Raw genomic sequence first — 25,389 nt, forward strand, 5'->3', positions numbered from 1 at the left:
TTAATCTTAGGAGAAAGGGTTCTCACTGGTAATGTTTTTTTTTTTAAAAATGATTTTGATGAGTGAAACATGGGCTAAGTTCTTAAATCTTACAGCGGATATGAGCTTTCTTTTATGCATACATTGAGATGATTAATGTACACACTTTTTTTTGTATCAAAAGATGATCATTGATATACACTATATTACTAGCTAACACCAATTAAGTTCAAGAACATATATACAGTTTAGGATTTTGATTGAAATGCTTTCTTTAACAAGACCTATAGAGACCAATTTTGGCGTAATATTCAAGCTCCGGTTTCTCATTAACCAATTTGTTGATAGACCTAGACCGGCCCGTTTTATGTAATCAGGATCCCGTTTGCCTGTGTCACTGTGTGTACATTTTACTGTGTAGTGGTATTAGAAGAAATGTTTTTATTTGTGATAGATCGTATTTGACTCCTTCCCAACTAACTCTGCCTATTTTCCTACTAAACTTCACCAGTAAAACACACGTGCAAATGAGTTCTAAAACAGATTGTTTATAGCTTACCTAGGATTGAATTGAATTAGTTGATTGGATTATAAGCTATATCTCCAATCAATCTTTAATAAGATTCTATGAACTGTTTTGCAAGCAATCCCAAGGAAAATCAAAGTACAACATATATATCACCTTTTCAGGTTTTTAACTTTATTCCGTCATGTTTCTATTTATATTTTCTTAAGCTTTTTTAGGATATGTTAGAAATGTGAAAATACACAAAATGTTCAAAAAAGAAGCCGGTAATTAGTGCCAAATTTTATTAAAATAAAATTTGTTAAAGGACTGAGAGTCTGTGAGAGAGTTCAAAAGCTAACTAATTAAACGTCGTAGGCAAGACAAGAGAGAATAAGATGTGTGCTTAGAGACCAAATGTTAGAGCAAATAAGATGTCAAATTCATTTTTATGAAGTACAAAGCCACTAATTAATATATCATTCAGTTAACCAATTAATTAATAAAGACACAGAGTCGTTTTAGGGTTTCCACGTTGGTCCGATTTAAGGAAAAGAAACATTTGGTTAGGTCTGAAAGGTTAACAAAACATATCCAAAGATACTTTAATTAATTTAAGTTCTACTTATACGTGACCTGCAATTAAATCACAGGTCCACAACATCTTTACCAAACTCTCTCCTTCCCCTCTAGTTTTTATTTTCTTTAGAAATTATATTGATATTTTCGAAGTTATGAAAGCATCTAATAACTTGTGATAACTGATAATAGTCGATTAGTTATACCAAAAGGCAATACGGTTGAAATTTAGTCATCAAGTTTGATCCCACAAACCCTGGAATAACAACCGTTATATACATTCTCCCGTATTTTGGACCAAACGATGTCTCCTTAATTACTTTTACTTTTGATTTAAATTGGAAAATATTTCTACATATGTAATGTACCTAGATTGTTAATTAAGATTTTGATTGTTTTTTAAATTGGTGTTTTCATATAGTAAATCAATAACACATTTATAAGTGTTTTTATCATCCTTAATTTAAAATAAAACAATATATGTTGCGTATATGATTTTCATAAAAATTATACGTATTCAGTACCATAACATAACATATAAATGCACACACAAAAAAAAAATGCAACCACAGTTTTAACTTTTAATGTTTGCAATCTAATTGTACATTCGTTGAGTCATAGATTGTATAGTCCCTTTCACCTTGAGTCATATTCTAGAAGTTGATTAGATATAAAGCATGAATATATCTGACTTTAAAAATCGCATACATATATATAATATGTAGCTTGCAGAAGAGTATACGAACGTAGATGAAGTATTGGTGGCTGAAGTAGAGGGTTTAGGTTAGAAAGAAAAAAAAAATGAGTAGACGTTGAAAGTTTAACGAAAATTCACCCCACCAAGCAATCTCTCCCCTCCTGTGTAATCTCCTTTTTCTCTTTTCAATATTCATCAAAGTTAACAATTAATATAAAATTCCCACATAAACAGAAATAATGTTTAAAAATAATAAATATTGTAGATGGGAGAAATAAAGAAAAAAGGTAGATTACTTAAAAGGAGTGTGTTTGGTTAGGGAAGACGTTGGCATCAATCGCCGGTGAAAACTTCCCTCCAAACTCTCTCCCTCGCTCTCTCTAACGAATCTTATAATATTCATTACTTTCAATTCTTTTATATATAATATCTAAATATATATATGGTGCTGTTGGCTCTTCAGCTTTCTTCTTGTTCCTACATACCCATCTTCCCTCACCTACATCAAACCTAGGGTTCTTTCTTGCATCAACATATATAGATTTATATATAGGTTTTGATTTACATAAGATATATCACAGAGAGATCGGACGGAGAGGAATTGAAGAATGATGTGCAGTCGTGGCCATTGGAGACCTGCGGAAGATGAGAAGCTAAGAGAACTCGTCGAACAGTTTGGTCCTCATAATTGGAACGCCATAGCTCAGAAGCTTTCTGGTCGATCTGGTAAAAAACTATCTTTATAATTAAATTCATTTCTTTAAATTTCGTCATAATTAAGCATAAACTAGGGTTTAATATATCAATACTATATATATGTTGGTTTGGTTTTTCAGGTAAGAGTTGTAGATTGAGATGGTTTAATCAATTGGATCCTAGAATTAACCGAAACCCTTTCACGGAGGAAGAAGAAGAAAGGCTTCTAGCGTCTCACCGGATCCATGGGAACAGATGGTCCGTGATCGCTAGATTTTTTCCCGGTCGAACCGATAACGCAGTTAAAAACCATTGGCACGTCATCATGGCTCGTCGTGGCCGAGAACGGTCTAAGCTGCGTCCACGTGGCCTTGGCCATGATGGCACGGCGGCTGCTACTGGGACGATGGGTAATTATAACGACTTCGATAAGGAGAGAAGATTGGCAACCACGGCCGCTATCAATTTTCCTTATCAGTTCTCTCATATTAGTCACTTTCAAGTTCTCAAAGAGTTCTTGACCGGAAAGATCGGGTTCCAGAATAGTACTACTCCAATAAAAGAAGGTAATTAGATAAAATATGGCTTAAGTATTTGTGTGTTTTATGTAGCTAATATAGTTGCACAAACATAAACGTGTGTAGTATAGGTATATCTTGAGTGAATACGTATAGGCAATATATAAGTGTCAAACTCATAACCAATTAACCATTAGATAACACGTACGTACATTCGTCTTTTTAAATGTGCAACTACTGGTGCAATTCGTATACAACTTGATATATATATAAAAGATCGGAATACAACTTTAAAAGATGATGGATCATTTATTTTTGATGATTTGCTGTAAAACAATCTATTTATTTTTGATGATAAAAATTGTGAAGAATCTTTTAATAGTTTGAAACGATCATAATATTCATAGTTACATGCAGCATATGCATGTACAATTGCTTGTAGATACGATTATATAATTGTAAAACCTCTAAAAACTAACTTTTGGACATGGATTATTTGGCCAGGAGCAATAGACCAAACTAAACGGCCGATGGAGTTCTACAATTTTCTCCCAGTAAACACGGATTTGAAGAAACCCGAAGTGATAGACAATTCAAGAAAAGACGAAGAAGAATATTTTGATCAAAACAACCCAATTCGTAACGAGAATTGTGTTCCCTTCTTCGACTTTTTGTCTGTTGAAAACTCTGCCTCTCAGGGTTTATGTTAATTAGTCCGTACCACACGTACTATAAGGTGGATCATATGTTAATTAAATGTAGAAATTACTAATCTGTTGTTACTTGTTAGAGCTCTTGTTTGAGCCAAATGTGAAAATTAATTAAGACAGCCAACATTTCCTTGAATACCAAATCTTTTTATTTTGTTTTGAACAAATTCCTTGTAGACCAAGGTTGTACTCTTATCAAGTCTAATTTTCTAGATTTATTTTAACGATGTTTAATCAGACTATGGTATTAAGGTCTAAATTGCGAGATCTGTATGTACTTAAAAACAAAACAAAATACGCTGTCCTGATTAATTTAAATATTATCGTAATCGAAGGTTTTATTCTAAACCAAAATCTTAAAATAAAATTGTGGAATTCGCAATAGTCGGATATAATTTTTGTGTTGTTGTGGTCTTATGTAAGATATCAAATGTTAAAGAGGTTTACTTATCAACCAAAGAAAATATGTCACGAGTGCTGATTGCTGAACTATATTTGCATCGCCAAATGATCCTTAATACGCGTATAGTTTCATGCAGACTATTTTGACTCGTATAGCTTGCGATGATTAACCTTTTTATCTTCTTTGGTAGATGTCTAAAAAAACGAAAAACTTTTTAACTAGTGGTTTTTACGAGCCTTTTAACTTTTTACAATAAAGTCTAGTTTAGTTTCTTTAAATGTGAAGAATAATAATAAGTTAATAACGGAAAGACGAAATTGAGGTTGGAGTATAGATATGATTAAGTTGGGAGTAGTTATCAGCCACCAAGAAATACAATCCAAAGTAGCAAATCTACCTTTGTCTTAAGAAAACGCGAATAAAATAGTTCGTTTTATTTATGTGGAGATGAAGAACACACATCTTGACACGACTTATAACCATACTTCTTGTTTCGAAATAAAATTTATTTATATAATTTGAGCATCTACTATATTTTATTCCAATTTGAAAGACTCATGATACGTCACTATGACTTCTAGGGTTTCCTCGTTGAGTTAGATATGTATGTCACCCTGATATTGTTTAAGACAATACGAAAGAACAACCCAAAAAGATAAGTAACTATATATTTTTATCATGGAAGATAATTATACGAAACGTTGATCATCTGTATAAAAATGTTGAATTAATCAAATTTGGATAAGATTAAGACACCCACTAGAACAAAAATGTACAAGTTTCTGATTCGATGTGTATATTATCTCACTAACTAAATCACTTCATATGAAAATCAATGAAGCGGGTCGTTGAATTATTTTCAGCGGTGACTGGTTGATAAATTGTTCAAAATGTTTGAAATTTATCAGATATAGATATGATTAAAGATGAAAATAATGACAGACTTTACAGATCATACGGGAGTCAATAAAGTGCGAATAGATACTTATATCATCTTTCAGAAAACTCAGACGCAAGTTTCTGAAAAAAAATCAATTATGAGACTACTTCATTCGTTGGCTTTGAAATAATTAAGCTTGAGTTCTAGCTAAGAAAACAATGAATATATACACAGCACAGGTAATTAACAAATAGCAAAATTACTTGAGAAAGACTAATTGATTAGATAACACTGAAATAAAACTATATATGTGTTGGTTCAACGAAAAAGACCATTATAAAATAAATATCAATCAAATTTTGAGAAGCTCGATGGTCATAGTCTCTTAGGGAAACATAGGAATCATGAAACAAAAGTGTGACCCTCTAACCTGTCCGGTTGTAGCCTTTTCGTGTGTGCAATTGTATGGTGCAGGCCACTGGAATTTTCTTTTCATTGCATGAGAAACTATTTATAACACTAGTTTACTTTTGTTTTAATTTCCGTTCAAGTCTAATATATAACTATTTTATGAAGTCTTGTTGAGTATATTCATCATAGATGACTAAAATTATAACAAAAATCCATAAAAGTTTTAAACTAGGCCAAAAAAAGTTTTACTAAAAAAATCCATGTCCTTACAATATATAAAACCATCGGGTCTCAGAGAAAGTTGGCGGTCTTGAGCTTGAATTCATCCAACAGAGCCTCAATGCTCATCACTTCGTCTCTAAGCCAAACAGTCACCTGAAGAAGAAGAAAAAAAAAAATATGTCTGAGAGAGGCTTGATGCTCAGACACATATTGGAATAGGCATAAACATAACATGACTCTAACCTGTCCCCTTCTAGCGTCTTCTTCACCCACGACCAGTATGTAGTTGTACCGTGCAACTTGGGCTTCTTTCACCTACATATATATACAACAAAAATCATCATTCAAAATGTATACGGGAAATAAATATCCATATTCTACAAATTAAATATTTCACCAAAACCCACACATATCTAACAAACGAGACTATTTTATGTCTAAAAGAAAGTCAAATAAATGTTCCAGAAAATTCAAATATTTGAAACACAAAATAACAAGATGGATCAATGAAGTTGTTTGCCTATTGCATGACACACTGGTTCCAGTCAAAAGGCACAATAGTTTCTTGCAACCACCAATCGAAAATACCAGAACATAAACCTCAATCAGTTGTGCTAAGGGACCTTGTAACAGTTACCTTCTCGCTGACGTTTCGATCTGTCGTGTCAGCATCAACATAGTAGCCAGCTTTGTGAATTTGATCTCTCACCTGTAAATTGAATAGATTATTAGACTCTGCAAGTAATTAAGCTTGTAAAGAGTACTCAGTCACGAATGTGAAACCTTGTCTGCGTAGGAACGATCATCCTTTGACGAAGAGCAAACTATGGCCTGGCGAGGACTTAGCCAGAAGGGCCATTTTCCTTTGCACTGTTCCAACAATATGGAAAACATACGCTCAACAGAGCCCAACACCGCTCTATGTATCAGCACAGGTTGCTCGCTCTTCGTTTCATCCTCAGCTGAGGATGAATATTCCAATGTGAAGGATTCAGGAAGTTGAAAATCAAGCTGTTATCAGGCAACAACAGAAACAAAACATACTAAATAACATACCAAGAGAAATGCAACGGGAAAAAGATAGAAAAGAAACTAAACAGAGTACTTTGGGAGCCTAACCTGTAAAGTAGCACACTGGAAATTCCTTTTCATTGCATCAGACAATGTTATGTCTATCTTTGGACCATAAATTTCACCGTCTCCTTTGTTTATCTGCAGAGAACATCATACTTTAGAACGAATGCATACTCTTGTGAGTAGAAGTGAGTATTTAAGAAGCATGATCACTAAATAGTCTACATACAAGAAACGGTTTTCCAAAATCTTTCAGCGCTTTTTCAAGTGCTACTTCAGCTTTGTCCCATTTTTCCAAATCTCCAATGTACTTCTTTGGCCGCTGAAATTGAAAATAACATGAAAACAATAAGATAAAGGATCCTATCACGCAAACTGTATCAGATTTTGTAGAAGAAATCTGCAAATATATCCTACCGTTGAAAGCTTTAGCTCATAGGTAAATCCAAATATTGTGTAAACATAGTCAACAAAATCCAATATACCCTTCACTTCTTCTTCAACCTGAAAATATACAGAATACGTATAAACAAGAAACTAAGATGATAAGGAACTTCAACGTTGCCAGATAAGAAAACAAATATCACAAACCTGCGTCGCTCTACAGAATACGTGTGCATCATCCTGAAAAAGAAATATGCGAATGTCAAAAAAATATGCAACATGCAAAGGAGCAAAGAGCAAGTTGACAAGTAGGCTCTTAATGTTACTGCTAGAGTGCAGGAACTTTTTCTGTTCTACTAGTACTAAGCTCTGCTTTTACGTTAAAGCCCACTGTTCAAGAATTTTGGTGCTCTTTTCAACACGTAATGAACTTACTCTAGCAAAAACCTTAAAGCTGTACTAGTTCGCCTCTTATATAAAGTAATCAAAATTTGAAGTTCTTGAAACAAAAGGTACCTGTTGGAACCGGCGGACACGGGTCAACCCACTAAGAGCTATACTTTCCTCATTTCGATGTAACGCACCAAAGTCAGCCAGTCTAATGGGTAGTTCTACATATATACCATACCATAAAAAATGGTGTCAGCAAAGATAGACTTTACAATTATATGAGTAATTAAGATTGGTAAAGAAAAACATTAATTCTCCATAGTGTCTCTGCCCAAAAAGTCACAACTATAATTAATGAGATCAAACTGTACTAAAAAGAAACAGAGCCCCTAACCTTTATATGACCAAAATCTGTGTTGGAACATCAAGCAGTGACCATGGCAATTCATAGGTTTGAGCCCGAATTTTTGCTTGTTAATCTGCGCAAGGAAGAATAGAGAAAATCATTTCACTTCACATGTTATTATGTTAAAAACCTAGACCTTACAGTTGAGCTAGCTAGTTGCTAAAGTAACAGAGTCAAGAAGACTATTGAGCTTTTGCATGCACTCTTACATCGAACGTGAACATGTTTTCCTTGTCGTTTTCAGCAAGTCCTGATGTTTCCCAGAGTTTCATGTTGTACACATTTGGTGATATGACCTGCCAAATCCAATGTTAGTTATAAAATTTAGCAACCCCTCTCCCCCCAGCACATACTCGTCAAGTGTGTTAAATAGTGAAAATGAGAAAGAAACCTCAGTGTAACCCCTTTTACAATATTCTGCCTTGATGAATTTCACCAACTTGTCATATACGCGAGCGCCAAGTGGGAGGAAGAAAAAACTTCCAGTACTGAATGTATATAATCAGTTTCGTCAAATATAAATAAAGAGGAACTAAACAAGCACGAAATTGTATATAAATTAGAACTGACAAGAACGAACCTGAGTGGGTGAGAAAAGAAAAGCTCCTGTGAAATAAGAAAGTCCTGCAGATACAGATAATTAAAACAATGCAAAGTTATATGTTTATGAAGATTTTTAAAATGTTCTTTTAACAAGTATATATAGCTAGTACCTTGAGTTGCTCATCATCAGGATAAGATATCCCATACACTCTCTCCAAGCTTTTTCTTTTTTTTTTCAGGTAAAAGGTTATCTCTCTCCAAGCTGTCTGATAAGAGAGCACATGTGAGAGGCACATGTTAATTAAGAGTAAAGAGAGGAAAAATATAGGATCATCCTGCGTGATCACATTGGTGTTGTTTGTTAGATCAGAGTTGCGTCTCTGTTCTTAGGTGATGAGATTGGAGAACTGTAACTCCAAGCTTATCAATTAGGGTTTGAGATTGTATTGTGGATTGAGAAGAGATAAGAGAGAAGAGTTCTTACCTTCAATCTTAACACTTTCCCAGTATCTGTGACCTTTCCGGTAAGCTGGTGACGCCTGAGATAAATAGAAGAACATGCGTTAAACTTGGAAAGCATAAGAAAACAGACTAGAGTTTGTAATGTTGTAGATAGAGTTGGAGAATGTTCACCTTCAAACACTTGAAAGCTTTCACAAGGGAAGTATTTGGTATATGTGGTCCAGGACACAAATCAACCAAAGGGCCACATCTGTAGACTGTAAATTTTTCTTTCTTAGCCAAGTCGCCATTGATGATTTTAACCTATATATGATAATTAATTCACACAGCAGAAGTATGAGTCCAATATATAAAGGTTGAATGATTTTTTGTATATATCAATTGTCTTAAAATTAACCCACCTTAAACTTATTATCAGAGAACATCTTAAGTGCCTGATCCTTGGTCACTTCAATCCTTTCAAATGGTTGTCTTTCCTGCGATCAATGTAAGAAGATATATATTACTTGGCAAACATATTACAACATCTTATACTACTGCAAGGAAGATCTTACTGATCAAATATAAGACTATAGAAGAAGCAATACCCGAACAGCTTTGGCAACACGTGCTTCGATGTTGCCAAAAACACGTGCTTCGATGTTTAGAAAACCACTGTCGTTTGAGCCCTGATTTCTAAGATACAAAGCATCGTAATAGAAACCCTGCAATAACAAGCCACTACTAAACATCAGAGAGAGCCTCACATTACATATGAAATAACAATAACCAAACAATATGGATTCCGAGCAAAAGAAACAGAGGAAAAAAAAAAAAACAGAACAAAACAAAACAGTGACTCCTCTTAATTACCTCATGTCTAGTTTCGCAGGGACCGAGGCAAAGCTTGCACCCAAACTCCTGCTTGAGAGCCTGGCCGAGAAGGTGAGCACTAGAATGCCAGAAAGTATCACGGCCTTGGTCGCTGTCAAATCGGAAAATCTCGAGGGAACAATCACCTTCAAGGGGTCTATTCATGTCCCACAGGACACGATTAACCGAGGAAACGAGGGCAGATTCTGCCAAAACCCTAGAAATCTGCCCTGCGATGTCCATGGGAGTGGTCTCCCATCTGTTACCTTCTTTCACGATACCGTCTGGGAGAAGAGTAATCCTATTAATTTGACCACACAAAAACCCCAGGAATTAAGAAATGGCAAAAACCCTAGCTTTTGGCAAAATATATTAGCGCACCGTACCCCTAGTCTATTTTATTATGAGCAATTAATCAACATCCTAAGATTACTTACTTGATCGGATCGTGTGGAAGAGATTGAAGCTGCTCGGCTTGGATTTGCTCGAAGAGCCTGATACGTTTGGAGATGACTGATGAGAGATAAGTCTCATCCTTGGGAGGAAGATGATTCTCCATTGATAGAGGAGTTAAGCAGAGTACGAAAGGGCGGGAGAAACTGTAGGAAGTAGAAGAAATTGAAGAAGATGACGTTGAGAACAGAGGACAAGTAGATGATCCCAAGCGGGCCAAACCCTCACAACTTTTCCTCTATTTCTTTTTTGTTGTTTTTACATAAAATTCATTTTCGTATTTTAGTGGGTTTCTTCTATATATATATATATTCGTTTATTTGCAATTTGGATTTCTTTCCTTTTATTCTTTTCCGCGTGAGTTTCTTTTGTTAAATTTGACACTTTTAATTTTTGTTGCATTCTCTTGTTTTATTGATTTGTTTTCCAACATTTTTAGATGATTTTTTTTCAAACCATATCTAACCATAACTCCCAATAATATTATCCAAGGTAAGCATAAAATTATTTATATATAAAAGTTTGAAGGATTAAAACTCTTATTTGTAATCAAAATCAAATCTACATAAGGCAAAAGGTGGTGTTTCAGTAAAGATAATTAAACATCAGTTTTTATATCTAAGATATATCATATATGTAGTATGTACATAGTCATACCGTATAGTATACAATATTATATAGTTTATGAGACCATGTATCCTAAATCTAATAGGAAAAGTGATGGCGAGAATGCTTAGTCACACATGTTAAGTATAATATTATGTTTTCAACTACACGAAATATATGTATTGCATAGCCATATACATGACTTATATGAAATTATGTGGTCAACACTATAGATATATAATCCGGTACACTGACCGAATGATTTCGGCAAAGACCGACATTGACCAGCATTGACCAATATTTTAATTTTTTCTATTAAAAAACAAAATAATTAATTATTATATTAAATAACCCGTAAAAGTAGGATACGATTCTCTCTCACGAGCGACTCTCCCAAAGCGCCTCTTTAATAAGAAATCTCCACTTTTTTTTTCTCCGGCCTGCGCTGGTTTTCTGGCGTCGGTTGGCTTCTCTCTTTCTATTTCATTTGTTTTAATTCTTTCTCTATATAGTTTTTGTTAATAGTTACAACAATTTCTAATTGAAATATGCCTTTGTTCTTCACGATAATGAATCTGAAAAGTCAGATTTTGATGTCTCTAATCTTTTGTATGGACTGGATTTTATCCTCAATGGCGTATTGGGTGGTATCGGGTTCGTGCGAGGCAGAATTTTCCTCATTGTGTCGATGTTGGGGTTGTAGTCTTTTTCAAATTTGCATCGGTTCGGTGTCGATTAAATGGAATCGTGAAATCTTCCTTTACATAAGGTTTGTTTCCGGTGAATTCTCTCACCGGCGTCATTTCCGGTTATCAACCGATGAAGCTTCTCCTAAGCAAAGAGTTGAAGATCTCATTTGGGTTTTTGATCCCGGAATCATTGTACTATCTTCTCCGCTTAAAGGAATTGACTCCTGCGATAGCCTCCTCTTCTTAAGGCCACATTCCAATGATGGTCATCTTGATGTCCCTCCGTTACAAACTTACTGGTCATATGAAAGGGGAATCCATGGTCGCTAACCGGCATCGTGTTTGGCGTTTCGGAAGGCATGTTTCAAAACCATCACAAACAAGATATCAATTTTTTTTTTAATTATGGTAATGCAGAAAGCATTTAGGAGTCTTATCTATAAGATGTTAGCCTTTGACGAGTGTATGAAGAAGGGACTTAACAGATTTTTTTTGTTGCCTGTAAGACTTTCGTTTAAAAAGCAGGGTTACTTCCACTTCTTCATCGAAATTGTGTTCAATTTCCTATATTTGTTTCAATGGTTGTACTTGATTGGTTTTATGTATCATGTAAACGTTTATGGTATAATATAACTGATTTGCCGTTAAATTTTTTAATTATATTAAATTATTAATGAATTTTCATGATTAGAAAACATTCTATTCAATATCTAAATATCTTATGTATCTCTAATATATTCACTCTTATAATTAATTAATTTTTATTAAAGCTAAACTAATAGTTAAATAAAATTATTAATAATTATTTTCAAGATATATATATGGTATTGACCACAAAATATCATATTGTTCATGCATATGGTCATGCAATACATATATTTCGTGTAGTTAAAAATATAATATTATACTTACATGTATGACTATACATTCTCTTATACTTGAATATGGTTCCCTACTCTTACAAACTTAACGGGCTCTCTGGCCCACTGTATCGTTGTTCTACCTAAGGTCCAATCCTTTTTCTCTTTTTTCCTTTTACCTTTTAACCGATGAAATTCCAATCTCTAGTTACTTTTAGGGCCAGACTGGTTCAAACGCTGCGGTTGCGGTTACGATTGCAGAAGATTGCAGAAGCGGGTGATTACGGTTTCAAGCGTTTTGAACAACCGATTTAGTGGTTTAAAATTGGTGCGATGGGGGAGGTTTACGACTGGTTGACCAGCGGGTGCAATAGCGGTTGGAATATAATAAATGTAATATATAATATATAAGCTTGGCAATATAATATAGTATAGGTTTAATATAGGTTTACGACTGGTTGACCAGCGCCTCTGCTTTCCCCAGCAGTGACATCTCTATCGGCCTGCTTCAAGCTTGGCAAGCGTGCATATATGAAGTATGGAGAGAGAGGAACCGTAGGTATCATGATGGAACCACTCTCCCTTCTTCTGTTATTCTTCGGAATGTGTTATATGCATCCAGAAATAGAGCCCAGAGTCTACTATTAAAGAATCAAAAGTGGGCTACTCTACTTCAATGTTGGAATGGGTCTCTCCCACCAAGGCTTGCTCAACCTTGAGTTTGAAATCGATTGGCGTTTAAGCAACTCTCTGATATCTGCTTCGGACCTGCAATTCTCTCCACTTTTCTTCTGTTTTCTTTCTTTCGTTCTCTTTTTCTACTTATTGGCACATGAGTTGTCCCTTCCCTCCTCTCACTCTGTTTTTTGTTACTCGTGGTGATAAGGCTCCTTTGTAATCTCTATATTTTTATATTAATGCAAGAAAACCCTTTAACAAAAAAAAAAATATATATATATATAATATATAAATAATTAAAAACACCAAATTTTTTTATTAAACTTGATTTATAATTAAAATTTATTAAAAAAATACTAAAATAACTATCCAAAAAAGAAATAAATTTCATATTGAAATACTTATTCCTTTATGCATTTGGCTTTTCACCAAAAATTTAATCAAATAATTTGATAAATACAAAACATATGCTTTAGATCGTAGATCTTTTCTCTTTTCTCTTAGATCGTGGTTCAGTAGTTGCATGGATAAGAATTGTCAAGTGAGAGTTGAGAAGAGTCACTGGTGATTTTTTTTAATATTTTTCACAAATAATCTTATTTTCTTAAATTTCTGATAAAATATTATATTTATTTAGATTTTTTTGAACTTATGTGCGATGTGCCATTAGATTTACATCAAGTTTTCCGGGTTATTTATAATTGGAATATTATTTTCTTCTAATTGTAAATTTTATCATCTCTGCAATCATATCCGTACTTCATTTTCTCCCATCATTAATGAGTAAAATGGTTAGATAGAAGATATAACAAAAAAAATTTCATTATTATTATTTCTTTTAAGTTTTTTTACAAAAAAAAAAAAATCCAACCGCAATCGTCAGCTTTGGAATTCAGTGGTTTGATGCAGTTGGGAGTGATTAGGAGCGATTAGAAGCGGTTTGTGTGATTGGTTCCAATCGCTAGTAACCACTACCACCCGCAAATACAGCATTTGCGAGAGGTAGCGGGAGAACCAGTCAAAACTTTAGTAGAAAACTAGAAACCCATTAACTCTAATTGAATGTGTGAACACGTCAAAACCAAGGCTACGCGTCAAGGCGGACTGTACACACGTTTTTACTCGGAAGAGCACCGCATATTGGGATTCGACCCAATAAGTGGCCGTCACAAGCTACTGGCTTTAAGAGTGGATAGTAAAACGGCCTTGGGGACTATCAGGTCCGCACTCTTGAACGCGTCGCGATCACATAAATTATTAACTTTGAAAACCAATGTTTATATAAAAACATAATATTGAATACGCTATTAAATCATTTACCAACTGAAAAAACTTAAGAAAATTACATTAATTTCTTATTTTGATTATCTTATTTTTCTTATATTATGTTAATCACTAATTTTAACACATTAAACCTTTTATACTTTAATCACTTTTTTGTATAAATTTCTTTTACTATATGATTATAATAAATAATAATTGCTGTTAAATTGTAAATATTTTCCTTATTAATTTTACATATTTTTCTTATTAATTGCACATATTTTTCTATATAATAGATTACTTTTGGTTTTATATACTTTTAAAAAATATTAATTATTATCTTTTTATTTTTTAAATTTTTAATTTTTCCTATAATTATTAAATAAAATTTCTTTTCACACATATCAAAATATTATTAAATATACTTGACACATGTGGGGATTATATAAATTACTAAATTTGAAAACTAAACTTTATATATATATATATATAATCGCGACAAATAAGCTTTATATATATATATATATATATATAATGAGTATATATATATATACTCATTACTCAGCATACCGAAATCATTTATTATTATTTGTTTTTTTTGTTTGATGTTGTAAATTACTCAGCGTTACCAAATTATGATTTTTATTTTTATTTTGAAGTTGTTGATAAACAAAAATAAAAACAAGAGCTGTACGCAACATAATTTAAGTATCTGGAAGAAATCCTATATTAATCGTTCATTCCGTTTTTATTTTTATTTTTAAAGTTTAATAAAAATAACAACAGCTCGTTATTACTTTGGTGATTCTTTTGGAGTTGTATTCTTCAAATTTGAATAATGGAAATAAATAAACATCATTATGTTGAACAGGAAAATAACAACAAAAAGCTGTAGAATAATCAACAGCTAACAATAAACTCAGTCGAAACCTTTTTTTCCTTCTTTTAAAATGGATTCTTCTAAATTGAATAACACTAACTTTCGATAGAATTATATAATAACCAAACTGAATAACATAAGAATTCAAAATAATTTAATAACATGATTAAAAATATTCAATCCAATAACACATGAATTTAAAAGAATTCATAGAGTATACATATAAAACAAATAACACTGAAAACTTCAATTCTTTCAAACTCAATTAAATTTGAAATAAAGCTAAGCTAATGCAATAAAATATCTCTTTCGTTTTGGATTAATTGACTTACTACCTAAACTTTCCCCAAAAAGGCATGTACATTATTTACTATTCTTTCTTCCTTTTGACACTCAACAAATATTTTTTTTGTAGAGAATACACTCAACAAAATTAAAACTGTCATTAATTGACTACGTATTTAAACAGTAAACACCGCGTATTTTTGTTTTAGAAAGTGTAAAAGACAAAAAGAAACACAAAAAAAGAGAACCGAACATCAAACTACTACGTGCAATATTTTTAGGGGTGTATTCAGCTTGACATTTCAAGTGATTTGTATAAAATTTATAAATTTTATATTATTCAATCATGAATTTAAAAAAGTCTCCTGAAATCCATTGTTATTGAACTGATAATTTAATAATCTACTTTAAAATCCACTGTTATTCAAAACAGTTGGTGGATTTGAATTTTAATAAGTTTTTGCAGGATTTGAGAGGATTTATTTAGTTAAAAATACAGAAATCCAAATCTCATGGTTTTAGGTGAGATTTGAAAGAATTTTGCCCTAAACCATATCAACTTTCCTAAAATCTATCAAAATTCCAAATTTCCAAAATACCATAAAATTCTCCAAAATCATGGTTTCAATATCGCTAAAACACAACACCCGCGTCGAGAGTCTTGCTCTTTGCTAGCTTAAGGTTGTTTGGCTATAAATCAAGGAACGTCTGTCAGGAAAACAATCAGGACACACGATAAAATAAAAAATAAAAAACAATACTACAAAGTTTAATTTTTCTCTCCCTCTAAACATGTCGAAACAAATTTCCATCATATGCCACGACCAGTACCCCGCCAAAACCTACAAGGTGGACTAAATGATAATAGTAGAATATACTCCGAATGTTGGTATGCGTTAAGTTATCTGTGTAGTTATATTAAATCTTATTCAAACGAGTTTTACATGAGATCAAAGTATTGACTATTCAAGATTTGCAACATCTAAGATATAATATAAGAATCTTCTTTTACATAAGAACCTTTTCGACTTAACATCTTGAATATCGATCGGGTAATTAAGTTGCTGAGATTTTTGGCAATGTAGGGAGAAAACCATTATTACTTGCCATTGGTTTTGCCTAGAGACGTGAAGTTCAATCTGCAAATTAATAATCCGACAAAACAAAACGCAAACAATTTTTGTCAAAATCCGAAATGCAGATTTAGAACAGCGAGGGTGCAAAGATGACGAAACGAACATACTATAATATATTTTTATTATGGAAGATAATTATACGAAACGTTGGTCATTTGTATAAAGATGTTGAATTACTCAAATTTGAATAAGATTAATAAAGACACCCACTAAATTAACAAGCAAAATTACTTACGAAAGACTTAAACTTTGTCCCCAAAAGTCTATATTTTATCTTGTTAAAAGGTCAAACTATAGTTTATCACCTTATTTTATTTCCAAAATATATCTTTGGTTCAAAAAAAAGGACCAATACAAAATAAATACATTCATATCAACAGAAAAATTAATGTTTAAACCCTAAACACGGACGGGATCTCAGAGATTAGAGATAGTTGACTGTCTTGTACTTGAATTCATCCAGTAAACTGTCGATGCTCATCTCTGGTAAGTCTTTACGGCCTGCAGGGTCTTCTCTGAGCCGAACAGTCACCTGAAAATGTTTCATATACCCAAACAAAACAAAAAGATCAAACAATGTATGAGAGAAGCTCGGTGGTCAAAGAGACATCGGAACCACGAGACAAAGGTGTGACCCTCTCTAACCTGTCCGGTTGTAGCCTCTTTTTGACCTACGACCAGTATGTAGTTGTATGGTGCAGCCCGAGCCTCTGCCACCTTCTTAGAAATGCTTCTGTCACTTTCGTCAATATCCACATAGTACCCAGCGTCATGAATCTGTTTTTGTACCTCTTTTGCATAGGAACTATAATTCTCTGACAAAGAGCAAACTATGGCCTGGCGCGGGCTAAGCCAGAAGGGCCATTTTCCTTTGTAATGCTCCAACAATATGGCGAACATACGCTCAACAGATCCCAACACCGCTCTATGTATCATCACAGGTCTCACAGGTTTGTCCTGCTTTACTTTCGTTTTGTATTTCAGTTTGAAGCGTTCCGGAAGTTGAAAATCAAGCTGTAAAGTAGCACACTGGAATTTCCTTTTCATTGCATCAGACACTGTTATGTCTATCTTTGGGCCATAAAATGCACCGTCTCCTTTGTTTATCACCCATGGCTTTCCAAAATCATCTAGCGCTTTTTTAAGATCCTTTTCAGCCATATCCCATTCTTCCAATGTTCCAATGTAATTCTCTTTCTTCTCTGGCCTCTGAAATTGAAAATAGCATGCAAACAAATGAGATACATGATCATATATCACAAAAAGTCTGAAAAAAAAAAACTGCAAATGTCGTCCTACCGTTGAAAGCTTTAGCTCATAGGTAAACCCAAATATTTTGTAAACATAGTCAACGAAATCCAACACACCTTTCACTTCTTCCTCAACCTGAAAACAAGACAATAATATTTTTAAACAAGAAGCTGGGAGGATAAATGAGCTCCAATAAGAAACAAATGTATCACAAACCTGATCCGCTCTACAGAATATGTGTGCATCATCCTGAAATTAAAGAATTATACCCGATGTTATATAAAGTAACAAGTATGTAATGTAGAGAATCAATCATCTTGATGACTATATCAATCACATTAGTGATGATTGGATATCAATCACTGACTTATGTAAAGTAGAATCTCTTGTATTTATTCTTAAACGAATACCCTAGGCTATACTCTTCTTGTATAAATACTCATGTTCATATATCAATAAGAATCATCCTTCTTATCATTCTTACATGGTATCACGAGCTTAGATCCATACACAAAAAAAAAAAAAAAAATTTTTTTTTTTCTCTTCTCACTAACTCATCATGAGTTCTTCTCCTAACCTCTCTGCGGCTACTGTCTCCGACACCATTGTCACGAGTTCTCATACTTTTCATAACATCAACATGAGTAATGTATCAAAGCTTACTCCCACAAACTATCTGATGTGGAGTCTTCAAGTTCGGGCCCTTCTTGATGGGTATGGCCTCTCTGGTCATCTTGATGGCACTACCGTTGCCCCTGCTGCCATGCTCACCGTTGATGATACCGTCTCCGACAATCCTGCCTACCAGATCTGGCTGCGACAGGATCAATTGATTTTCAGTGCTCTCCTTGGAGCCATCTCTTGTCCAACAAACTGTAGTTGCTCGCGCCACTACTGCTCACGAGATCTGGACCACCTTGGCTTCGACATATGCTAATCCTAGTCGAGGTCACATCTGCCAGTTGAAGACACAGATCCGTAACTGGACAAAAGGTGACAAAACCATTGAAGTTTACCTTCAAGGCTTTGTAACTCGCTTTGATCAGCTGGCTATTCTTGGCAAGCCTGAAGAACTTGAGGATCAAGTAGAGCTGATCCTCGATGGTCTTCCAGAGGAGTACAAACCGGTGGTCGATAAGAATCATCCTTCTTATCATTCTACCTCCATTGAAATACAATAATTATACAGCTCCTTGCTATCTCCTACCTCCATGAGCGGCTCATTAACCATGAGTCGAAGCTCCTTGCTGCGATCTCTGGCTCCCTCTCGCATCTTTCTGTCACGGCGAATGCCGTTCAGCGTCAATCCCCCACTGGTCACCGCAATCAATCGCGCTCCCGTAACAACAACAACAACTGGACATCCTCCTCTCAGTCTCCATGTTCGGCTTCCCTCACGGCATCGAATCACAATCCTCGTGGCTCTCGTCCATACCTTGGTCGTTGTCAGATATGTGGTACACAGGCTCATAGTGCTCGCCGTTGCCCCCAGTTCCAGGCCGCTGTCCCGCAAATGTCTTCCAGTCCATTCACACCATGGCAACCACGCGCGAATCTTGCGATGGGGGCTCCGTACAATGCCAACAACTGGATTCTTGACAGTGGTGCAACTCACCATATCACTTCGGATCTCCAGAACTTGGCTCAACACCAACCTTACCACGGTGGTGATGATGTGGTGATTGCGGACGGTACCGGTATTCCTATTACTCACACGGGTTCCACTTTCCTTCCTTCTACACGTCGTGCTTTAGAAATTCATAAAGTGTTATGTGTTCCCAACATAAGCAAAAACTTGATTTCAGTCTATCGATTGTGTAATGCTAATCAAGTTTCGGTTACATTTTTCCCTGCTTTCTTCCAGGTGAAGGATCTCAGCACGGGGGTCCTGTTGCTCCAAGGCAAAACCAGGAATGAGTTATATGAGTGGCCAATGAGTGCTTCTCAAGCTGCTGTTGCAATGTCTGCGATCTCGTCTTCTAAGGCACCGCTCTCCTCATGGCACTCTCGTTTGGGACACCCTTCTGTTTCAGTTTTGAATAACGTTATTTCCCAATTTTCACTTTCTGTTTCTTCTTGTTCTTCTAAGTCTACAAGCTGTCATGAATGCTTGCTCAATAAAACACATAAACTTCCTTTTTCCAATTCAACTATTATTTCCACTAGACCTCTCGAATATCTCTTCACTGATGTGTGGAGTTCCCCCATTCTCTCAAGTGACAATTTTAAATACTACCTTGTTATTGTTAATCACTTCACCAGATATACATGGCTTTATCCTCTCAAACTCAAATCTCATGTGAAACCCACATTCATTGCTTTCACATCCTTAGTCGAAAATAAATTTCAAAGCCGTATTGGGACACTTTATTCAGACAATGGAGGTGAATTCCTTGCCTTAAGGGAATTTCTTGCTGGCCATGGCATCTCACACTTGACCACTCCTCCGCATACTCCGGAACATAATGGAATATCTGAGCGGAAGCATCGTCACATTGTCGAGACGGGTCTTACTCTCATGTCTGCCGCCGCTGTCTCGCTTACCTATTGGACCTATGCTTTTGCCACTGCGGTTTATCTTATTAACCGTCAACCTACCCCGGTTCTGAAAATGAGTTCTCCTTATTTCAAACTGTTTGGTGCCAGTCCTAATTACGAGAAACTACGGGTCTTCGGGTGTCGCTGCTATCCTTGGCTTCGTCCTTATGCCAGTCACAAACTTGCAAGTCGATCTCTCCCTTGCGTTTTTCTTGGTTACTCGACGATGCAGAGTGCGTATCATTGTCTACATCTTTCTTCCGGCAGAATATATGTTTCACGTCATGTGACATTTGTTGAGGATTGCTTCCCCTTTGCGGAGTCTGTACCATCGGCTTCTTCATCTCCACCGTCGCACGAACCGTCGAACATGCCTCATATAACTCCCATTCACTCCTTGGTTTTGCCGACTCCTGCACCGACAGTTCCCTCGGGCTTGGATCTTCACCAGGACTCGTCCTCTCCGCCAAACTCCTTGCCGTCGACTTCCCCTCAGGTACGCTCTCGCTCCTCCAACTCTTCCTCCACTTCTTCTAATTTTCCATCTGAGCCCACTGCTCCTACTGAAAATGGGCCGAGACCCACGGCCCAGCAAAACTCACCTCACTTAAATCCACTTCCCACAAATTCTCCGGTCCGTGATCCATCACCAATACTTGACCAAATCGATTCTCCCCACAATGATCCTTTAATCCCGCAAAACAATTCCTCCTCCTCAAAGACGACCCAAACACTCACCCCTGAAAATAACCAAACCGCCTCATCCTCCACTGGTTCCGCTGTTGCTTCATCTGATTCCACTTCCTCCGCCAACTCGCAGCCGCCACTACCACTTCCTCTTCCATTACCGGATAATCTTCATCCAATGACAACTCGAGCAAAGCGTGGGATAGCCAAACCTAACAAGAAATATGTTCTCACTTCCACGATCTCATCCTCACCCGACTTTGAACCACGAACCGCAAAACAAGCTCTTGCTGATGACCGCTGGCGGGGTGCTGTCACTCAGGAAATCAACGCTCAACTCCGGGAACACACTTGGGATCTCGTCCCACCACTGCCTCCTAATGTCTCTATCGTTGGTTGTCGTTGGGTTTTCACCAAAAAATATAAACCCGATGGAACGGTCAGCCGCTATAAAGCTCGGCTTGTTGCGAAAGGATATAATCAACAACAAGGTCTTGACTATGAAGAGACATTCAACCCTGTTATCAAGACTACCACCATACGCATTGTTCTTGATGTTGCGGTTGAATGTGGATGGCCTATTCGTCAACTAGATGTCAACAATGCGTTTCTTCAGGGAACTCTTCATGAGGAGGTATATATGTCTCAACCACCTGGTTTTGAAGATGCTGACAAACCACATTATGTATGTAAACTTCGGAAGGCGATCTATGGTCTCAAACAAGCACCAAGGGCGTGGTATATGGAGCTTCGCAATTACCTGCTTACGGTTGGTTTTGTTAATTCGATTGCTGATACCTCTCTTTTTATTTTGCGTCATGGTTCCTCGGTGGTCTACATGCTTGTCTACGTTGATGATATTTTGGTTACCGGCAATGATCCTAAGCTTATTACTACAACACTGAACGGGTTAGCAACTAGATTCTCCGTCAAAGACCATGAAGAATTACATTACTTCCTCGGTGTTGAAGCTGTCCGGGTCCCTTCGGGTCTGCATCTCAACCAACGTCGTTATATTCTTGATCTTCTGGCCCGCACTAATATGCTTGACGCAAAACCAGTTCTAACACCGATGGCCACTTCACCGAAGCTCACCATCACGTCTGGTACACCACTTCACGATCCGACAGAATACCGCAAGGTCATTGGTAGTTTTCAATATCTCTCATTCACTCGACCTGACATTTCCTTCGTCGTCAATCGTCTCTCCCAATACATGCATTCTCCTACGGATCTTCATTGGCAAGCTGCAAAACGCTTACTTCGTTATCTCAAGGGAACCACCACACACGGTATCTTTCTTAAACGCAACAACTCCTTCTCGTTACACGCATATTCGGATGCAGACTGGGCCGGTGACTCGGTGGACTACGTCTCCACAAATGGTTACATCACGTACCTTGGTCAAACACCCGTGTCATGGACTTCGAAGAAGCAAAAAGGAGTGACACGTTCCTCCACGGAAGCCGAGTATCGGTCTGTTGCCAATACGTCCGCTGAGGTTCGGTGGATTTGTTCGTTACTTCAGGAGCTTGGGATACGGTTACCTTCTACGCCAACGATCTACTGCGACAACATTGGCGCAACATATCTCTGTGCAAACCCTGTGTTTCATTCGCGAATGAAACACATTGCTGTGGACTATCACTTTGTTCGCCAACAGGTTCAGTCTGGTGCACTTCGGGTTGTTCACGTCACTACTAAAGATCAGCTGGCTGACGTTTTAACGAAACCACTATCAAGGGCTTCATTTATTCTTTTCCTCAACAAGATTGGAGTTACGCGATGCCCCTCCATCTTGAGGGGGCGTGTAGAGAATCAATCATATTGATGACTATATCAATCACATTAGTGATGATTGGATATCAATCACTGACTTATGTAAAGTAGAATCTCTTGTATTTATTCTTAAACGAATACCCTAGGCTATACTCTTCTTGTATAAATACTCATGTTCATATATCAATAAGAATCATCCTTCTTATCATTCTTACATGTAACACGCAAACGGGTATAAAACGAACTGACAAATAAACTATTAGAAGTGGTGATATATGGCAAATACAAATAGGCCCACTAATGTTTGATCCTAAAACAGTTTAACTACACCATGATATCATTTTTTTATGTTTTCTTTATATTATAAACCAGTCAATTTTTTTGGCAATAACTGTAACACGAGTCATTCCACTAAGTGCTCCACTTTCCTCATTTCGATGTAACACTCCAAACTCGGCCATTCTAATGGGTAATTCTACATTCCATACGGTAAAACAAAAATATGGTGTCAGCAAAGATAAATGAGTAAGATTTATAAAGGCAAAAAAAACCCATTTAATCTCCATAGATCTATTTTTAATGAGATCAATCACACTGCACTAAAGGAACAGATCCCCAACCTTTGTATGTCCAAGGTTTTAGTTCGAACAACACGCAGTGACCAGGGCAGTTCATAGGTTTGATCCCAAATTCTTGTTCGTCAATCTGCGCAAGGGAAAACAAAAAGAAACAAATCATCATTTGCATCAAATGGCATCTTCGAAGCTAATTACTCAAGTAATAGAGCTACAAATGGCATCTTGGAAGCTAGTTACTAAAGTAATAGAGTCATCAAGAAGATTTTGAGCTTTGCATGCACTCTTACCTTCAAGGTAAACATATTTTTCTTGTATTTTGCAGCATGTCCGGAAGTGTCCCAGAGCTCCATGTTGAATAAATTTGGTGTAATGACCTCTTCGTAACCCCTTTTCCAATATTCTTTCTCAATGAATGCCGTCAACTTCTTATATACTCTGTGGCCATGTTGGAGAAAGAACCAACTCCCAGGACTGAATGGGTGACAAGAGAAAAGTTTCTGCTGTTCCCCCAATAGTCTGTGGTCATGTTTCTTTGCTTCTTCTATAAACTTAAGATATTCCTGCAAAGATAAAGAGAAATCATGAGGAAGAGATCTTTAAAATATTTTTCAACAAGTAAAGCTAGTAGTACGTACCTTGAGTTGCTTATTATCCGGATAAGATATCCCATAAACTCTCTGCAAGCTTTCGCGGTCTTTGTTACCTCTCCAGTAAGCGGATGACGCCTGAGATAAATAGAAAAAAATGGTAAAGTTGGGTAAGCATAAGAAAACAAACTAGAAAATATGTAACGTTGTAGTTTCTAGAGATGGATAGAGTTGGATCATGCTTACGTTCAAACACTTGAAAGCTTTCACAAAGGAAGTATTTGGTATATGTGGTCCAGGACACAAATCAACCAAGGGGCCACATCTGTAGACTGTAATGTTGTCTTCATGAGCCAAGTCAGAGTTGATGATTTCAACCTATAAAATAATTAACAGTAGAAGCATGATGAGTCCTATTCAAAAGCTGAATGATTTTTGTATATATCATTTGTCTTAAAAACCCACCTTAAAGTTATTATCAGAGAACATCTCAAGCGCCTGATCCTTGGTCACTTCAATCCTTTCAAATGGTTGTCCTTCCCGAACAGCTTTTGCAACACCTGCTTCGATGTTTGGAAAGTAACTGTCGTTTAAGCCCAGATTGCCATAGTAGAAAGCATCGTAATAGAAACCCTGCAATTTATAACAAGCCGCTACTAACATCAGAGATAGCCTCACATTACAGATGAAATAACAATAACCAAACAATATGGATTCCGAGCAAAAGAAACAGAGGAAAAAAAAAACATAACAAACAATGACTTGGTCTTACCTCATGTCTGGTTTCGCAGGGACCGAGGCAAAGCTTGCACCCATACTCCTGCTCGAGAGACTGGCCGAGAATGTGAGCACTAGAATGCCAGAAAGTATCACGGCCTTGGTCGCTGTCAAATCACCTTCCAGGGGTCTATTCATGTCCCACAGGACACGATTAACCGAAGAAACGAGGGCAGATTTTGCCAAAACCCTAGAAATCTGCCCTGCAATGTCCATTGGAGTGGTCTCCCATCTCTTTCCTTCTTTCACTATACCGTTTGGGAGAAGAGTAATCCTATTTATTTGCAGTCACACAAATTAAAACCAGGAATCAAGAAATTGCAAAACCAATATACTTGCTGCACCCTAGTGTATTCTGAAAGAAACGTATTTACTTGATCGGATCGTGTGGGAGAGATTGAAGCTTCTCGAGGTGATCGGCTTGGATTTGCTGAAAGAGCCTGATACGCTTGGAGATGACTGATGAGAGATAAGCCTCATCCTTGGGAGGAAGGCTATTCGCCATTGATAGAGAGGAGCAGAGAATTACTGTAAGAAAGTAGAAGAAGAAATCGAAGAAGATGACGTTGAGAGGCTGAGAGAGCAGAGGTGTTGTACAGAGCTACAACACACAATAAGACAAATATAATAA

At 36.2% G+C, this 25,389-nt stretch overlaps 3 protein-coding genes across 3 annotated transcripts; 1 reads left to right on the top strand and 2 right to left on the bottom strand.

Moving 5' to 3' along the window:
• Positions 1 to 2,067: 2,067 nt before the first annotated feature.
• On the top strand, positions 2,068 to 3,820 carry LOC104756130 (transcription factor MYB52-like). The gene is made up of 3 exons (XM_010478657.3): positions 2,068 to 2,486; positions 2,597 to 3,022; positions 3,479 to 3,820. The coding sequence occupies exons 1-3, from the start codon at positions 2,369 to 2,371 to the stop codon at positions 3,682 to 3,684; spliced, it is 750 nt and encodes a 249-aa protein (XP_010476959.1). The 5' UTR covers positions 2,068 to 2,368; the 3' UTR covers positions 3,685 to 3,820.
• Positions 3,821 to 5,607: 1,787 nt separating this feature from the next.
• Positions 5,608 to 10,395, bottom strand: LOC104759277 (threonine--tRNA ligase, mitochondrial 1-like). The gene is made up of 19 exons (XM_087496255.1): positions 10,149 to 10,395; positions 9,712 to 10,012; positions 9,447 to 9,563; positions 9,261 to 9,335; positions 9,031 to 9,162; positions 8,568 to 8,663; positions 8,435 to 8,478; positions 8,246 to 8,342; positions 8,064 to 8,150; positions 7,843 to 7,927; positions 7,575 to 7,669; positions 7,266 to 7,298; positions 7,092 to 7,178; positions 6,904 to 6,996; positions 6,720 to 6,812; positions 6,384 to 6,611; positions 6,238 to 6,309; positions 5,844 to 5,915; positions 5,608 to 5,753 (listed from the first exon to the last, which is right to left on the bottom strand). The coding sequence occupies exons 1-19, from the start codon at positions 10,268 to 10,270 to the stop codon at positions 5,670 to 5,672; spliced, it is 2,013 nt and encodes a 670-aa protein (XP_087352381.1). The 5' UTR covers positions 10,271 to 10,395; the 3' UTR covers positions 5,608 to 5,669.
• Positions 10,396 to 16,985: 6,590 nt separating this feature from the next.
• Positions 16,986 to 25,263, bottom strand: LOC104756131 (Threonyl-tRNA synthetase). The gene is made up of 8 exons (XM_087494182.1): positions 25,133 to 25,263; positions 24,878 to 25,032; positions 23,215 to 23,291; positions 22,254 to 22,271; positions 18,029 to 18,061; positions 17,861 to 17,947; positions 17,207 to 17,761; positions 16,986 to 17,093 (listed from the first exon to the last, which is right to left on the bottom strand). The coding sequence occupies exons 1-8, from the start codon at positions 25,261 to 25,263 to the stop codon at positions 16,986 to 16,988; spliced, it is 1,164 nt and encodes a 387-aa protein (XP_087350308.1).
• Positions 25,264 to 25,389: the final 126 nt, after the last annotated feature.

The sequence above is a fragment of the Camelina sativa genome, chromosome 17 (assembly GCF_030686135.1).
Source record: "Camelina sativa cultivar CO46 ecotype springtype chromosome 17, ASM3068613v1".
NCBI lineage: Eukaryota > Viridiplantae > Streptophyta > Magnoliopsida > Brassicales > Brassicaceae > Camelina > Camelina sativa.

Excerpts from the sequence above, each read along its gene's own strand:
- LOC104759277 (XM_087496255.1), bottom strand. The coding sequence starts at position 10,270 with ATGGAGAATCATCTTCCTCCCAAGGATGAGACTTATCTCTCATCAGTC. Across the intron at positions 8,343-8,434 it reads TTCTTTTCTCACCCACTCAG|TACTGGAAGTTTTTTCTTCC; the intron begins GTTCGTTCTTGT and ends ATATACATTCAG. Across the intron at positions 6,997-7,091 it reads ATGAGCTAAAGCTTTCAACG|CGGCCAAAGAAGTACATTGG; the intron begins GTAGGATATATT and ends TTTCAATTTCAG.
- LOC104756131 (XM_087494182.1), bottom strand. The coding sequence starts at position 25,263 with ATGGCGAATAGCCTTCCTCCCAAGGATGAGGCTTATCTCTCATCAGTC. Across the intron at positions 17,762-17,860 it reads ATGAGCTAAAGCTTTCAACG|AAGAAAGAGAATTACATTGG; the intron begins GTAGGACGACAT and ends CAGAGGCCAGAG. Across the intron at positions 17,094-17,206 it reads AAGAGGCTACAACCGGACAG|GTGACTGTTCGGCTCAGAGA; the intron begins GTTAGAGAGGGT and ends AAACATTTTCAG.
- LOC104756130 (XM_010478657.3), top strand. The coding sequence starts at position 2,369 with ATGATGTGCAGTCGTGGCCATTGGAGACCTGCGGAAGATGAGAAGCTA. Across the intron at positions 2,487-2,596 it reads GAAGCTTTCTGGTCGATCTG|GTAAGAGTTGTAGATTGAGA; the intron begins GTAAAAAACTAT and ends TTGGTTTTTCAG. Across the intron at positions 3,023-3,478 it reads TACTACTCCAATAAAAGAAG|GAGCAATAGACCAAACTAAA; the intron begins GTAATTAGATAA and ends TTATTTGGCCAG.